We start from the raw sequence: 17,066 nt of genomic DNA, 5'->3' as shown, positions 1-17,066 counted from the left end.
TCATTGATTATCATAATCAATTAATTGATTTCAGTATGAAATTAATTTACCCTTTGTTTTATTAACTATTTTGACTTACATGTGATGAAAAACATAACATCTGTTTTGCTTTATCAGCTGTTTGTGGTAAACATTAATTTCCGCTTACCAATCTTGCCACAAACCATTTGAAATTTAAATTTGACCCGTGTTGATCTGTTACAATATCAGTTGATTGGTTCAGCATTATAGAACGTGACGTTTAGAACAGCATAGGTTTACATTTTAATTATTGCATCAACATTTTATCGCACACATTATTATAAGAAACTATTTTTTTAAATAAACAATATTTGCAAAATATTGTATCACAAGTATTGTAGTTTTGTGAACTTTGTAGGACTAACCTATTATGAAATTTTGTTTTTATTTTAATAATCTCACAGTTAAAAAAGAACAGTTATGTAATAAGTGTTCTTATTGTTTTACTTTACGTTATTTTTGTTATTTATTTTACTATATTTTTAAAAGTTACTTACTCTTACTCCCATGGCCATGGATACCCTAGGTGGTATTTGGCCTCGCCAACCAGCTGCCTCCATCTCTCCCTGTCTTCACAATCCCCCTGACCCGCTCTCAATTTCCGCAAGTCCTTCTCCACCTGGTCCTTCCAGCGATTTTTGGGTCTACCTCGAGGTCTTCTTCCAACTGGATTGTGTTTCCAAACCTCTTTAATCAATTTATCATCCTCCCTCCTCATCACATGGCCTGCCCACCGAAGTCTCTTGCTCTTTGCTTCTCCTACAACGTCTGGAGATTGAAACATCTCTCTGATTTCTTGGTTTAAAAATTTCTAAAAATTTCCACAACCAAGAAATTTTTAAAAGTTACCTCGAAATAATTGCAAATAACAATGGCCTGGTGGCCAACTCATCATGTCAGTTACAGAATGCCAAATAACTCCTTGTGGCTGGGAGTAGTTGGGTCCATGAAAAGTTTCGTGTTGAATGAGTTTTGTGATTTTTACGTATTTCAATGTCTTTAACCTGTTGGGGAGTACTGACGGCTATAACCGTCATCCTACCTAGTGTATACTAGAGTAAGCAAAATTATCCTTAATGAACTCCAGGGAGTAAAGAAAAAATTTTTGTTGTTTTCATTCAAAATGTATTGAAACCTTACAAAATATCATAATAATGCATTTTTTGGATCTACAACTTGATAAATTCATACATTTTGTTTTTTTTTTTTTTTAGAATTTTACAAACGTATGATAGTGTTCAAAACTCGGGTACACACAAAGTGCTACTTCACATTTTGTGCACTCATAAGCAGTTTCTTTCCTTTTACGCTCACCCCGTGTTGTATTTGAACACACAAAGCAGCGTTTTAGCTTCCTTCGGCCATTTTCCCTTACTGGTAGTGGGCGGGGGAAATGGCGACCTGACAAGCGTAGCGGCTGCTGGGCTCCGCCCAACGGACGCGTCACAGCTGCGGCCTCTTCTCTTGGTGCAACATGTGCTTCCAGTATCTGTCTGATAACGTTAATTCGGAAGTCCATGATGTGAACCTTAGCATTTGGGTTTTTTGATTCCATGTATAGCCTATAAATGGACGTGGCGCGAGAAAATGACAGAACATTTGGCGGAAAATCTGTGATTATGTATTCCGTCACTAGGAGCCAGCACCGTACAGCAATAATTACTTTGAACGTTCCACAGTCGAAATAGTATGTAAGAACGCCACTAGAGTGCATAAACAGTTGCAATATTGATTGTTTTAGCAACCCCGTCATGGACGGTCATAACCGTCAATACTCTTTTGGGATCAAACGGCTATAACCGTCTGTACTCTTTTGGAACAACTTTCAGCTACTCCTCAACAGGTTAGCTTATATGGCAGAAAATCAAGGTTTGAAAAAAATCAAAAGCACAATTAAGTAGGTTTTAATAAAAATAGTAGAAACAACATTATAAAATATGAGAATATCACAAAAACGACAGTTGAAGCAAGAACACAATTGAACTGAAAATGAGTTACAGAGTGACTTGTGGGGGGCTCATATTGAGGGGGATGCCAGCCTCTCTCAGCTTGTCCAGTATATCTCTGGCTGTAGGCCGCCGTGTGTATAGTTGTTGTGTACACCACTGGTATATATCCACCACCAAGTTGTAATCTGAGGTTAAGTCTCCGGGGAGCTCTGGGGTCTCTCCTGCACATAAGAAGTTTCTTTATTCATATACATAAAAAAAAGAGATAGCATCAAAAGGTGACTAAAATTAATAAATGAAAAACTTATACAATAGTTTTGAGCCCATGACACTAAAGTGTATAATGTGTTTTTTGGTTTAAGACTTATTTGTAGAACTTGAATACTTAAATACTGCATCGTTAACCATGCATGCTGGATAGATTATGTCATTAGATTTATATTTAATAAATACTCTTTCAAATAAAACTTTTAGCACGTTGGCAGTACTATAGAAGAGTCGAGTCCCTTTCTCTGTCTAAACAGCTAAAATATTTATCATTCATTTGGGGAGCAACCATAATTTCATTTTTGCTCCAAACGCTCTTTTCTGAGGATTGAACAGCCTCAGGAAGTTTGTTAAACATCCTGAGTGCCAGCATTGGGAAGCAGTCTCTCGTCTTACAGAGCTAAGATTAAGGCAAGTCCCTGTTATTTAAACTACGGAGATTGTAAGTGTGTGTCAGCTCTAGATTGGAAAGAATCTAATTTCTATCTGATATAAAACAGGATCTGAAGAATGTACTGACTCTAAACGAGAAACACAGTCTCACAGTATGCTGCATGATCCCAGAGAAACACTCTGTAATTATGAAACAAGGCATGGTGACCAAATTTGCTTCAAATAGCATATTTCTTAGTCTTCTGAAGAGGAAGGTTATTCTCATCAGTTTGTAGCAAACATTGTTGATGTGGCCTCTTAAGTCAGCTTTGGATCATGAATAAAGCCTTAAGCATCTTAATGTTAACTTTGTTATTTGCAGTTTGTTTCAGGCTGCATATGATACATAGGCTTTTTCTTTATTAAAGAAAAGCCTGTTTGTAGAGAACCAATCCACTGGCTCCTCAAAGACAACATTTGCAAGGCTGATGGATTCTTCTGATGTTTTAACCCTGCAAAAAAATGTAGTTGTCCACAAACAGTAGATCTCTCAGACCCAGGTCCGTTATTAGGATGACAAAGTAAAGTCCTAATATTGTCTCTTGTGCAACAGTATGCTTCATTGGTAGATGAAGCTCCTCCTTCTGAGAACCTGCAGTCTATTCTGGAGTTAGGACTTTAGCATAAGATGTACCCTGCCACTGATACCATATCTGCCAGGTTGTTTAAGAGGAGTTCATACGAGACGCAGTCAAAAGGCTTTGTTAGATCAGCCAGTATTAAGGCAACAGAGTCACCAACTCCTTAAATCTGTAGATAGGCACGTTGTGAAAGCAATCTTTGGAATGCAGTCTTGATTTGGTCCTCTTCCTTCACCTGTATTTCTGTTGGCAGGTAGTTGCTCAGCTTTCTTTCCATGTAGGTTGGTTTTTGTCATAATGTGTTAAGTGATGAATGGGGGGGAAGTGGGTAAATTGTTGGGTTGCGTGTATGCAGTAGTGTAAGTCTTCGAGGTTTTCTTTGTACACATACAACACAAGTTCTTGGATGTAGAGAGCTGTCACAGTCAAGATACGTAGGGTTGAGAAGGCCCTCTGCAGCTTTCCAGGTGATGGAGGATTCTAATAACCGTTTTGAAGGATTGCAATTCTGTTCATGTTGGCTTTTGAAGTTCCTCCCCATACAGCCAATGTTTTGTGTGAGTTTCAAAACAGTTCAAAAAATGCAGTACATGCAGTAATCAGGTCTCCAATTCCTTTAATCTGGCTTGTGTTAGGTCTACTACATATCTGATCAACATGAGCAGTCCAATAAACTAGATTTAATTATGACTCCAAGGAATTTGGTTTGATCAACCAAGTTGCCTTGTGGTATGTAATTGATTTACCCTGTTCTTCTTACATAACAAGACATGTTTTTAGAGGGGTGTACCATTTAATCGTTTCCATTACAATACTGATATGCCATGTTAACAGCAATTCAGGCAAAGATTTTAGGATGAACGGTGTTAAGGATTAGAGTTGTGTCATCAGCTTACATCAAAGTTTTAGTGTATTTACTTCTGTATTCTGAGAGATCATTAGTAAAGAGAATGAACAGCACTGCACCAAGCATAAATCCCTGTGGCACCCCTCTTTGGGTTGACTGCGGTTGAGATTGAAACTTTTTGGTGGTTACTTTTACAGTAGACTACAAGTTTGACTACTTGACTTCCATCTTCGAGGTAAATTTCTGTCCATTTCAGGGCTGTTTCTGTTACACCCAGTGCATTTAGTATGAGATTGTGTCCCAAGCAGTAAAAAGCTTTACTAAAATCTAAGAAAATTGCTGTGGTAGTTGACTTTCCTCTGATGAAGATGTGTTGAGAGCTAGTTATCAAATTGTAAATTGTACAGTGTTTTAAAAGTCTAATGATCACTATTTTTTCACAAAGTTTAGTGGCTGTTGGAAGTAGTGATATGAATTGGTAGTTACTTAATTCTGTTTTGCTCCCTGTTTAAATTTAAGATACTTTAGTTCAAGTTAGACAGTAACTTTGTTTTTGATATCTGCATTACAGTACTGTTCAATCACTGCATTCTTTATTTGACCCAAACCACGGAGCGCTCCCTTCCTCCCTCCTTTTTTCTACCGAGCCTGGACATTTGTTTGGTGTACTGCTTCTTTTGTCCAAGCCTAGGTAAGGGATATATTGGCGTATTGCTTCTTCTATCCACATAAATATGAAATTTAGATCGATACTACTACATGAACTTATTAATAATTCCTCTCAGTTTCCATATTTGTTCATTATCATCATAATTTATTTGTTTGCTCAACAGTATATTTGAAGTTAATGAATTAAGCATTCCTTTGTATTTAACAATATGTGTTATTAAATTTAAACAACAAAGATCTAGGCAGTGTACCAGCCCTGAGAAAATTAATCCAGGTAAATAAAAATAAAATTATATAGACTAACGTTAAGTTAATTGTTGCAATGCTAACTTATTTATACGGCTTGCTCTCTTTACTCTCTTTAGCGAGGCTGAAATATTTCAAGAATTTAATTGGATGCACAATGTTCCAACATAGTGTGATAGTGTGAACAGGAAATCTTTGATGTTCGTGTAAAATGATTTCATATTTTGAGTTTACACAGTATTGTCCCATATCTTTGGTCCACATTTTTTGGTTAGCACCATGTCATACTATCTGTAGTTTAAAATAGAAACACAACAATATGATGAAAATACTGAATTAATTCAACTTTACTAGATTTGTGACTGAACCTACCATAATGCTGACCAATGTTGATGGAGTCAAAGGAGTCAGAGAAAGACACAGACTCGCTCACATCTACATTGGGAGTGCGCAAGGTGAGCATCTCCCAGATCACGAGACCCAGAGAAAATATATCAGCCCGGTCAGTGAGCGGTCCCTCATCCAGTGTCTCCGGGGCCGACCAAGCACCAGTTCCAACGTAGTCCTCCACACTGGCCGTACGTAATGGCAGACTCACTCCAAAGTCACACAATTTTATCTCCTCAAAGTTACCTGAAAATAATGACCCAGAAACTAATAGTGTTAATTTAGAATAGAATAGAATAGAATAGAATCTTTATTCACCACAAGATATTCCATAGAATACATAGGCAAGTCATGTAACTATGAGATTAATATTTCTACACACAAGCCATTGTTTACATAAATATAACCTAAGCCAATGGACTATTTTAAGACTACAGTAGGCCCTATAATATAAATAACAGCAATATAGTATTACAATACTAGTAAATATTTTAATCAAAATAGCATTTTATAAATTACAACAGGCCTAACTTAAACATTATAATAAACAACACATTGGACATTACAATAAATAGATATTATTTTACTTAAACATATATTTGTTTAGCACAAAGTGACAAAAGATTCTTTGAAAGCGTCAGGTCAGGCTAAAATCCAATTCGGACCAACTCTCAGAAAGAAATTCTTCCACTTTATAAAACGGATTTTTTAATAAAAAAATTTATGATACAGATTTTAAATTTATCATTTTCTAAATTCTTGACTGGGTCGGGTAACTTATTCATTAATCGGCTTGATATGACTATGGGATTTCTTTCACTTTTTAATAGCCTATTTTGTGGTAAATTAATTAAATTTGCAGATCTAGTATTGTGGGAATGAATGGAGCTTCTTGTATGTACCTTGTCTAAATTAGCTCTCAAGTACATGAGACACTGAAATATGTATAGGGAATGTAAAGTCAATATTCTTAATTCAATAAATAATTGTTTACAATGGGCTAATCTATGGGAACCAGTAATTACTCTTATAGCTTTTTTTTGTGCAACAAATATATCTTCTGACTTGGGAGCACCACCCCATACTATTAAACCATAAGACATATGGGCATGAAATAAACCAAAATAGGCCTGCCTTAGGCCTTCCCTTTCCAACTCACCACTTAACCTTTTTAAAGCGTAAATGCTTTTACTAAGCCTACTTTTGAGGACAGATATGTGTTGGTGCCAATTAAGGGTTGGGTCTAAAGTTAATCCCAAGAACATTGGACTATCTAAGTTCATATTTTTTTCTTTAAGAGAAAAAAGTACAGTTTTGGTTTTTTCCTTGTTTAACACTAGTTCGTTAGCAGCCAACCAATTCTCAATGAGGGTTTGATTATATTTAGCATTTTCTAATGCCAGACTTTCACTATCATGCCTATTTAAGACAGTAGTGTCATCTGCATAGAGAATAATCTCCGCAGGAATATTACTACTGAGGTCGTTAACCATAATAATAAATAATAAAGGACCCAAAACAGATCCCTGCGGAACACCGCACGTGACAGGCAAGAGACATGAGGATTCATTACTGTCTTGTACATATTGTACTCTGTTCTCAAGGTAGGATTGAAAGATTTAAATATATATGTTACCCAATAGGTAAATAGGAGTCTCACTCTTATGTGTATATACACTTTTAGTGAGGTTCACATCTACCCCTACACAATACCCAATTCTAAAACTGGCCAAAAACAGTTAAAACCCTACAATATCAAATGTTCAAAACAAACCTAAAGCCAATGGGTGCAACTCTACAGAAGAATGAGGCCTTATTTAAAGCAAACTTAGCTAACATGAAATTTTTTACACTTTGCCAAAGATATTCTTCAGTTCTTCTTGAGCAATCGATGTGAGCACACTGCTTATCGGAGTTAGTGCATGTTGTGTGTGTATCATGAAGCATCCTGTGCATTCATGTCATATAAGACATGATTTATCGTGTTAGTAACCAACCGTTTCAACCATATTCTAAATTACGTTAATTTTTTATTTTCTGTTATCTATTCCTTTATTTAAATAGCTGTTTCGAATATGTCCGAATTTCATAAGTGGTAAGTGGATGTGATTGTGAGTAAGGAAGGTGTCGTGAGTTGCATCAAATGTAATGCAGTTTTATAACCTAAAATGTGTGAGTCAATTTCCGGAGAAGCAGGGGGGAGAACCTGACTACGAACTCCAACTGTGTGGATGCACGTTTGAGACTTCATCTTTAAGCAGTAAAAGAGTGAAAATGTAAATACTACACACAATCGTGATTGGAGTCGAAAGAACGAGCTGAGACTTTTAGAAAGGATTCAAATGATGATCAATGGGAGACCACAATATAAAATAATTATTCTACCAGGTAAATTGCTGGTACTCATATAAGAGTGCCTAAACCAAATTGTACTTTATTTAAAAAAATGTTTTGTATACTTATAGATTCTTTAACTTGCTTCCAATAGAGATCAAATCAATAAATTATTTAAAGTTTTTAAGGCAAACCTTGTGGTGTTTGCCACTTTGTTTTGTTGGCCGTTGGACGGGCCGGCAGCTGTTTCCTACAGCTGGTCGAGTCGTCTGTTTTTTCCAGATGGTTTACCTCTCTTTCTAGATGTTTCTGTGGAATTCTGCCTGTTTTGATTGGTTCTAGGTTTCAGGTTTCTAGATATCTGGAATTAGGTTTCTTGCTCTCTTCTCTTCAGGCTTCCGTAGGGCGAGGACGTCTTAGAGTTTTAGTGGTCGGAGTTCTAAAATCAAAGCTGGCTGCCCGCTCCCTCGACGAACCGGCACGGTGTTTTGGTGTTAATATCGTGGGGCCTACCTTCCAATCAACGTTTCACGACCTCATTTAATTAATTAGGGCCCAGTCGTTCCAAATTCAGTGTACAAATTTGTCGCAACCTTTTTAAATTGGTTATCTACAAAAACTAAAAGATGAAGATGAATTGGTAGCCTCTATATGACAAATGCGCAGATAACCTTGCCTTCTTGTTTTTCAGGTTTTTTATAGATAGTTGGTCCTTGGTTTTTTTATATATAAATATTTATTGTTATTTTTCTTCATCTTTTTCCATATTCTCGACAGTTTGATTAAATTAAGTGCTTAATCGGAAATAAGGTTAAGTATGAAATATGTAGTTTGTTTGCGTATGAAATTATTATTTGTGTTTTAGAGAGAAATAAGTTTATTATTATTATTATTATTATGTTACATGGAAACATAAACAGGCACAATATTGTTGTTACTGGAGTAGTGAAAATCATCACTGCATGCTTGAGGCACAACACCCACATAAGGATGGCTTGGCATGACAGGTACCCAGTTGGTAGGTACTGTATTTATAGAAGCCAATTTAAATGCAGCATCCATGCCTACATATGCTCTGAAATTATATTGTGCCCGTACTTCATAAAATGTTTGGAAAAAATGTACAGAACATCTGGTTACAACAGGATGAAGCACCACCTTACTATGGCATCCGAGTAAGAGAATGTTTAAACACAGTTTTTCTACAACTGTGGATCGGTCGGCAGGGGACTGTAGAGTGACAACCACATTCACCAGATTTGTCTTCATTAGACTATTTTGCATGAGGTTACTTTAAGAACAATGTATACAAAACACAGTCTCAAAATTTAAATGAACTGAGCAAAGAATACTGCAAGAATTTCAAATGATTCCTCCAGTTGCCCTACAAAATTCTGTAAATAGTTTAAATGTAGTTGAAAGATTTCCAACTGTCAAATAACTGGAGGTAAACAAAACATTTACTCTAAAAATATTTGGTAAGTAACATTACTTATTCAGTGACAACTTTGAACATCTGCCATTTTGTAATCGATTAACCCTTTTTTAAGTGTTGTTTGCTGTTTTCATCTCTGCTAAACAAATAATGAAAACCTCACACACTGTACAATATACTTGTAAGGTAAACATTTTCAGCACTCAGTAAAACTTTTAAGCTGGATTGTTATTTCATTCTACCAAATATAATAAGTATATAACTGTCCATGCGGGAAAAAAGCAAATCTTAGATCGCTCCTTTTATAAACTTTTTCATTGTGATTTATACGAGGCTAGTAGAACTGAGAAACACAAGCATTACAACACATACCCTAGTCTATTAGTGATTCTAGGGATGTGGGGTCTACTTTATGCTTCATTTTCATTTTGAATGAGTTGCCTTTCATTCTTAGTACTTTGTACTTTGATTCTTATTAATAAAATGTAGTGTCTAATTAAACTTTTTGTTGAAACATAGCTACACTACTTGTTAGGTGCCTTGATAACAATGTATGTTATAATATAATCTTTCCTCCAATGTTTTAATCATGACATCAAAACAACAAAAACTAAAAAAACCGCACAAACTTACCTACAAAAACAGGATGCCGAAACTCAACATTTAATAACCGTTCAGTATTACATGTAGCGAAAACTATCACAGTAAATTACACAACCAAGGCAAAAACTTGAAAATCTTATAATACAACGTTTAGCTGTAACAACTCCCCCTGAGTTTGGGCTAATTTTTTTTCCTCACCGTCCTCTACTAAGAGGACATAATAATCTGGTTTTGGCAAAACTTTTTTGTACCGAAATTTGACTTTACAGATCTAAGAATTGCATGAAACTCTTCATCACACCAACAGACATTATTATCATTAGGTTTAAAGTAAAATGCTTATATTTTCTTGGGATTGTTTGTATATAACAATAAATAGACAACTTTATTATGTACAGATTGTTGTCCAAATTTATAATTCTAAAGATTGTTCCTTTACTACACTATAACTCACTAGGATATCTCAAGAACAAATTTAAATATTGACTTGATATTTTGCATGAAACTGGATTTCTACATGGGCACTATTGAGATAATTCGATGATGATTCCTGTTCCTCTATGGGGTTTGGCAGTGTCATCAAAGCCTTTCATTCAGAGTGTGACACAAAACACACACACACACACACATCATCTTTCATTCATGAATCTGTATTGTCTGTTTTTCTGATTGTTTGTTTGCCTATACCTCAAGAAAAATGTCATTACAGGCTTGAAACTTTACATGAAAATTTATTGTGCATGACCATAAGTGGGATTTGGCTTAGCATCATGGAAGCCTACCACTTACTAGTATCACTTTCTTTTCTTTGCCGGGAAAATGTTAAGCTTTCATTTCTGTGTGATTGTACGTTTGTCTGTCGCAGTACACCTCATGCATGACGTGAACTATAAACTTGAAATCTGACATGCAAACCTCAGTGAAGGTACATATTTATACTGTTTGCGAGTTATATATTTGTATCTAAAGCCTCCATATTGGAAATAATATCCATGTTCAGACTGTAAAGTATGTTGAATTTGACCTAAGAATTAAAAACTCCATTAATTACCCTATACAGTACATTGTTCTGTAATTTAAATTAAAAAGTAATTATAAACTGGAAGTCATACAAAAGACAACAACACCAAACAAATTGAATCACACAATTCATAAACATAAGCACAAGCACATTTCAATCTACAGCCTTAATCTTAATTCAAAATATCTCATTTCAGTAACTGGTTTTTAAATTTATAATATAATCGTTTTGCAATCTTTTTCAAGGATTAAATTTGACGTACCTTTTATTAGCACATTATGGGACTTGATGTCTCCATGCAGTAATTCCTTTTCTTCATGTAGGTATTGTAACCCTTTTGCTATTCCTGCAATTACAGTAAGAATTTTATCAGGTTGAAACCGAGTTTCTCCATTTTCTGCAGACTCCTCGATTAGATTGCCAAGCGATTCATTGCATACCTCCATCGCCAAAACCTATGATGACAAAAATGGATTATGTTCAGTCAGTTTACCAGACCTGTACTGACAATATAATTCAAAATTTATATTAATTTTTCCATAAGTTTAAAATAGTTTAAACTTGGTGACAATATATAATATCAGCATTGAATTAACATTTGTTCGAAAGGACATAAAATTTATTCACTTTCTAATTCAATACTATAATACATTTTCCAGAGATGAATTACCATGGAACACTGTACTTGTAGCACTTCATGTCGTGTTCCAATGAGAGGGGAGTGTGATATATTTTAGTCTGGGAGACAAGAGCCAATTTATATTGAACTTTACCACAATCTAGTTTTTTATGAAATTGATAGAGGAATATCTCTTGAGAAAGGAATCGATGGTCAGCTCTACTACAGAAGATGTGTAAAAGCAAAATGTGTGCTCTATACAAACTTATCTTCTTCTAAGGGGCAGCCTATTACCATGCATCTAACCTTCAAGGGACTTTTCCGGAAGTAGACCATGAGACTGACCACTTTATGATTTAAGCAGTTCTATAATTCACAAAAAAATCAACCGATCACATCCTCCTGAGGAAATTACCACCTTTGTCCAGACTACCAAAGAAGGGGTAGCACTCCCTTACTATTATCCTTATATAGGACAGTCAAAGAGCAGGTGTTCAGAAGTTTCCTCCTACCCATCATGCATTCTACAGAGCTAATCTTTCCGCAGAATGTTTACTTGTGAAGATGTTTCCTCAGGTGACCTTGTCCCGTAATTAGATACACAACCCGTGAAGACTGATTTATTTAAGGAGAGTAGGTCAGACGTCACCTTGGGGAAACCTCTTCCAGCAGCAGAGCTCGAATGGTTTACGGATGGCTTTAAGACAAAAAGTGGCACAGGTGCCGGAATTGTGGGAGTGACACCATGAAGGGAGCTGGTGGTCCTATGGGTCCTTATCCAACAGTCTTTCAAGCAGAAGTCACAGCCATTATGGAATGTGCTTATGAGAATCTTTGTCTGCAGCGTAGGAGTAAGAAGATTAGCATTTTCATACATAGCCAGACAGTATTGAAGGCTTAGAACTCTTGTTTGTTCAACTCCAAACTTGTCTGGGATTGCTATCAAGTCATTTCTTCCCTTGGCAGAATCAACAATGTGACTGTTTTTGTTGGGTTCTTAGTCATGAGGGGATGTCTGGGAACGAAAGAGCTAATGCCCTGGCTGACTTAAACTCAGTGTCCAACACGACAGGACCTCAAAAATTCTGTGGTATCTCTAGGTGTGAATCCTTTGGGGCTGTCGAAATGGGTTCACACTGAACATGAGAGAAGGTGGAGGCTGCATCGGGTCTGAAAATGAGCAGAATGGTAATACAGTCGCCTTCCCCTAGGGTGGCATCTCAACTTTGCTCCTTAAGTAGATCGGTGTATTCTCGGGTCATGTGTCTAGTCTAATTATGGGACATGGTCACCTGAAGAGGCATCTTCACAGAGTTGGCATTCTTCAGGAGGATCCGCTCTGTACAATGTGTCACAAACAGGAAGAAACTACTGAACACCTGTTCCTGAATTGTCTGCCATCTTGAAACGTAATAAGGTAATACAATATTATTTTTATCTTAATTTTAGACACCAAGAAAAATAATTGTACCAAATTTTAGTTCTATATACAGGGTGTCCCATGAAGAAACGGAGAAACTGTCAGGACTTGTTCTTACGGTGAAAATAACGAAAAAAAGTTCATATACACATAGGTCCAGAAACGCTTAGTTAGCGAGCTATACAAGGTGAAAGATTTCGCCCAGATTTCAGTGCCACCATTAAAAGGGAGCCCTATTAAATTATTTTGGGCGTTACCCAGGACGTAAAATTTAATGTATATTATGCAAATTGAACTGAAAAATTGAATAAAATTGGTACCAGACCTCTAGCTGCAGTAATTTTTAAGATATCTGAAGAAATACGCAAAATTTGGTGTCCAAAAACAAGTTTCATTTAAGTTTCAAGTAGATTAACTTTGTTAAATGTGTAACAAACACGTAAAATTCTTTAACAAAACTTGTAAAGAATTAATTTCTTAAGATAATGATGTAAAAATAAGCCAATAAAAATTATACGTAAACTTTAAGGAAATCAATTTTTAATTAAATAAATAACGTACGAAGAATAGATAAAATCGGGTTACACTTTTTTTCTTACCGAATGTACATCCTAATATTTGGAGAAAACATGTTAATTATTGAAAATAATCATGTATAGATTTTATTTATAGAAATATTCTTCTATTTTCTCCAATGAATTACATACTAGTAAAAAAAACTTTAGTGTCATAAAATCTGAAACTTAACAATAATTGCGAATTAATTTACGTTATTCTACAACTTTTGAAACAAAAATATTATTTTCATAGGTTGGCAGTACTAACAGCTGTTCAACAATCACAATTACGAACTCTTTTTGAATATTTTATATTGAAAGTGTCATACAGATAAAGTTAAGTGTAAATATTGATACCAGTATAAAAGTTAATATGCCGTTTCAATTTTCTAATGAAGAATATGCCGACATAATGTTCTGTTACGGATATGCTAATGGAAATGCGGAAACTGCTCGACGTGAATATCAGGAAAGATTTCCTGCAAGGCGGATTCCGAATGCGAAAACCTTTTCTTCAGTGTTTCAGTTTTTAAGAACGAATGGATCATTTCCAACAATTTCGTTTTCGGTTGAATGGCAGGCACATCATCGCGGTTAACGATGAACTTTCAAGTGATTCAACATATTCATCGTTTAGCCCGGGTACTAGTACGAGGCGAATAGCGTATCGCACTGGTTTATCGAGAAACAAAGTGTGGCGCATCTTGCGTAAAGAGAGAGACTTCATCCTTTTCACCTGCAAAAAAAAGTACATTTGCTGCCGACAGATTACCCTTTACGGTTAAACTTTTCTCATTGGCTCCTAGACAATGCTGATAGGGTGAATTCAATTTTATTTACTGATGAAGCAACTTTCACGAGAAACGGGTCCTTCAATTGTAGAAATAGTCATTTATGGAGCGAAGAAAAATCCACATGGTACCGTAGAAACCTTTTTCCATCACAGATTTCACATTAACGTTTGGTGTGCCGTTATTGATGACAAAATTCTAGGACCATTCGTTTTGAAGGAAACATTACAGGAAATATGTAAGAACAATTTCTGAAAAATGATTTTACCGGCTCTTTTGGAAGATATCCCTTTACAAAAAAGATTTTTAAAATGATTTTCCAACACGATGGTGCAACTCCTCATTTTTCTTTAGTAGCTAGAAATCATTTGAATGCTAATTTCTTGAAATGGATTGGGCGTGGTGGACCAATCAACTGGCCCACCACGATCGCCTGACTTATATCGCCTCTTGACTACTTCTTATGGGGACATATCAAAGCTATGGTGCATAAACGTAAAGTTGATACCAAGGGAAGAATTACTCGTTAGAATTCGCAACGCATTTGACAGTATAAGAAACAAACCAGACATAATTCGCAGAGCCACCACAAATATTTTACGTCGAAACAGAGTGCTGTGTGCATTATGAAGGAGGGAATTTCTAACAGTTAATAAACTAAGGTTAGTTATTTTGTTAGCATTTATTTTTTTTGCAATAGTAAGTGAAAATAAAAGTTTATAAAAACATGTACGTTCAGCAAGAAAAAAAAGTGTAACCGATTTTGTCTATTCTTCGTACGTACGTTGTTTTATTTAATTAAAAATTTATTTTCTTAACGTTTACGTACAATTTTTACTGGCTTATTTTACATCATTATCTTAAGAAATTAATTCTTTACAAGTTTTGTTTAAAGAATTTTACGTGTTTGTTACACATTTAACAAAGTTAAATCTACTTGAAACCTAAATGAAACTTGTTTTTGGACACCGAATTTTGCGTATTTCTTCAGATATCTTAAAAATTACTGCAGCTAGAGGTTCTGAGTACCAATTTTATTCAATTTTTCAAGTTCAATTTGCATAATATACATTAAAATTTTACGTCCTGGGTAACGCCCAAAATAATTTAATAGGGCTCCCTTTTAACGGTGGCACTGAAATCTGGGCGAAATCTTTCACCCTGTATAGCTCGCTAACTAAGCGTTTCTGGACCTATGTGTATATGAACTTTTTTCATTATTTTCACCGTAAGAACAAGTCCTGACAGTTTCTCCGTTTCTTCATGGGACACCCTGTATTTATTGGTTTCTGAAATAAAAAATAAATATTAAAAAACAAACATAGACAGTAAACAAAAAAAGATAGACCATTGGTTGCATTCAGTTTTTACCTCCTCTTAGTCCATGAAACAATATACTAAAGTTTGTGAAGAAAGTTTTGTTACACTTGTACTTACACCCTTACTCGACCAATGTTGTGATACATACAATTTTTTTCTTAATCCTAGTAATAATAATTTTTTATTACTATTAAATAGTGATTTTTCTATAATCTTTTTCAATGTACACAAAAGCACTACTTAATGTAAATGAAAAAGTACTAATGTTCATTGTAAATAAAGAAATAACTTGGAATTGCCTCCAAACTTATTTATCTAAAAATTATAATTAACACACAGATATTTTATGAAAATAATAAACCATAAAAATAACGGGTCTAAAATCGACTGTCACAAGACTACAAGGACAGGAAGACTGAACGGACAGACCAGAGCGGTGGGGAGAGCGTGCAAGTAATGATGGCATGTGTGATAGGAGACCCATTAAAAACATAGTCAACAGGTGCCAAGCTGCGTATGTTTATGATAACCAGTGCTATATTTGTTTACAGAAGAAAGATAAAGCCTTCTTATCACTCATAATCGTGAAGGACGATACTGAAAGATACTGGATTTCAATATTAATGCCATAGTTACCATTATTAAACACTAATGCATTGAACTAATCTAAAATAAATTTCATGGAAAACCGCATCAATGACGTGGAGGTCAAGTTTGGAATGTGAGGAAATTTTAGTCAATGACGTTTTTAAAGCTTAAATTGTTAATAGAGAAAGCAAAACTAATTAATTTCAGATTTTAAATTGGCCAAATTGAGCGTACCTGTCTGCCATCGTCAGTTTTGGAAAATCCTCTGAAGCCAACAATATTGGGATGTTTCAACTCCTGCAGTATCTTTGCCTCACTCACTAGCCTGTCCTGGAATTGTGATGCCTCGTGTTGACGGTTGACTTTCTTTAGAGCCCATGGAGATCGGACTGTGTGATTGTGTGGGGATCGGTCCAGATGATAAACGCTAACACCTGTAGACATGTATTACATACTCTAGTTATATTTATCTTGTTCTCAATAAAAATATTAGAATGAGTTCCTCAGTCTATTTAATACTACAATCTCACTGTAGACATGTATTACATAGTCTAGTTATATTTGTCTTGTTCTCAATAAAAATATTAGAATGAGTTCCTCAGTCTATTTAATACTACAATCTCACTGTAGACATGTATTACATAGTCTAGTTATATTTGTCTTGTTCTCAATAAAAATATTAGAATGAGTTCCTCAGTCTATTTAATACTACAATCTCAGTATATGTACAGAAATTTCTATACAATAAAATTTAATCTGGGTTATCTGGAAGGTTAACGGCCAGAGTAGCCAATCAAAGCTTTAACGTTATTAACATATTTTTGCTCGACCTTCAGAACAAAAATATATGTGGTTTTAGGCAATGCAAGTCACAAATAAATATGTTATTTTAATAATTACAATATAAATGTCAATTTGTGATTATATTTGTATACTGGGCTTCTTGTTATCTATGATTTTCAGCATTATTTGCTCCTGA

General features: G+C 35.2%; 1 protein-coding gene across 1 annotated transcript; it reads right to left on the bottom strand.

Annotated features, from left to right (window-relative positions):
* Nucleotides 1-1,909: 1,909 nt before the first annotated feature.
* LOC124365059 (lymphokine-activated killer T-cell-originated protein kinase homolog) lies at nucleotides 1,910-16,546 on the bottom strand. The gene is made up of 4 exons (XM_046820976.1): nucleotides 16,322-16,546; nucleotides 11,055-11,247; nucleotides 5,385-5,645; nucleotides 1,910-2,191 (listed from the first exon to the last, which is right to left on the bottom strand). Exons 1-4 carry the CDS (start codon nucleotides 16,529-16,531, stop codon nucleotides 2,016-2,018), a joined length of 840 nt encoding a protein of 279 aa, XP_046676932.1. The 5' UTR covers nucleotides 16,532-16,546; the 3' UTR covers nucleotides 1,910-2,015.
* Nucleotides 16,547-17,066: the final 520 nt, after the last annotated feature.

The sequence above is a fragment of the Homalodisca vitripennis genome, chromosome 6 (assembly GCF_021130785.1).
Source record: "Homalodisca vitripennis isolate AUS2020 chromosome 6, UT_GWSS_2.1, whole genome shotgun sequence".
Lineage (NCBI taxonomy): Eukaryota > Metazoa > Arthropoda > Insecta > Hemiptera > Cicadellidae > Homalodisca > Homalodisca vitripennis.
Note: the sequence above shows the minus strand (reverse complement) of the source record. Positions and strands in the feature narration are given on the sequence as shown.

Bases quoted from the DNA above. Each gene is read 5' to 3' on its own strand.
- LOC124365059 (XM_046820976.1), bottom strand. From the start codon at position 16,531: ATGTCTACAGGTGTTAGCGTTTATCATCTGGACCGATCCCCACACAAT. The intron at 11,248-16,321 runs GTACGCTCAATT...TTGTCATCATAG, and splicing joins AAACTGACGATGGCAGACAG to GTTTTGGCGATGGAGGTATG. The intron at 2,192-5,384 runs GTAGGTTCAGTC...TCTTATGTGCAG, and splicing joins CAACATTGGTCAGCATTATG to GAGAGACCCCAGAGCTCCCC.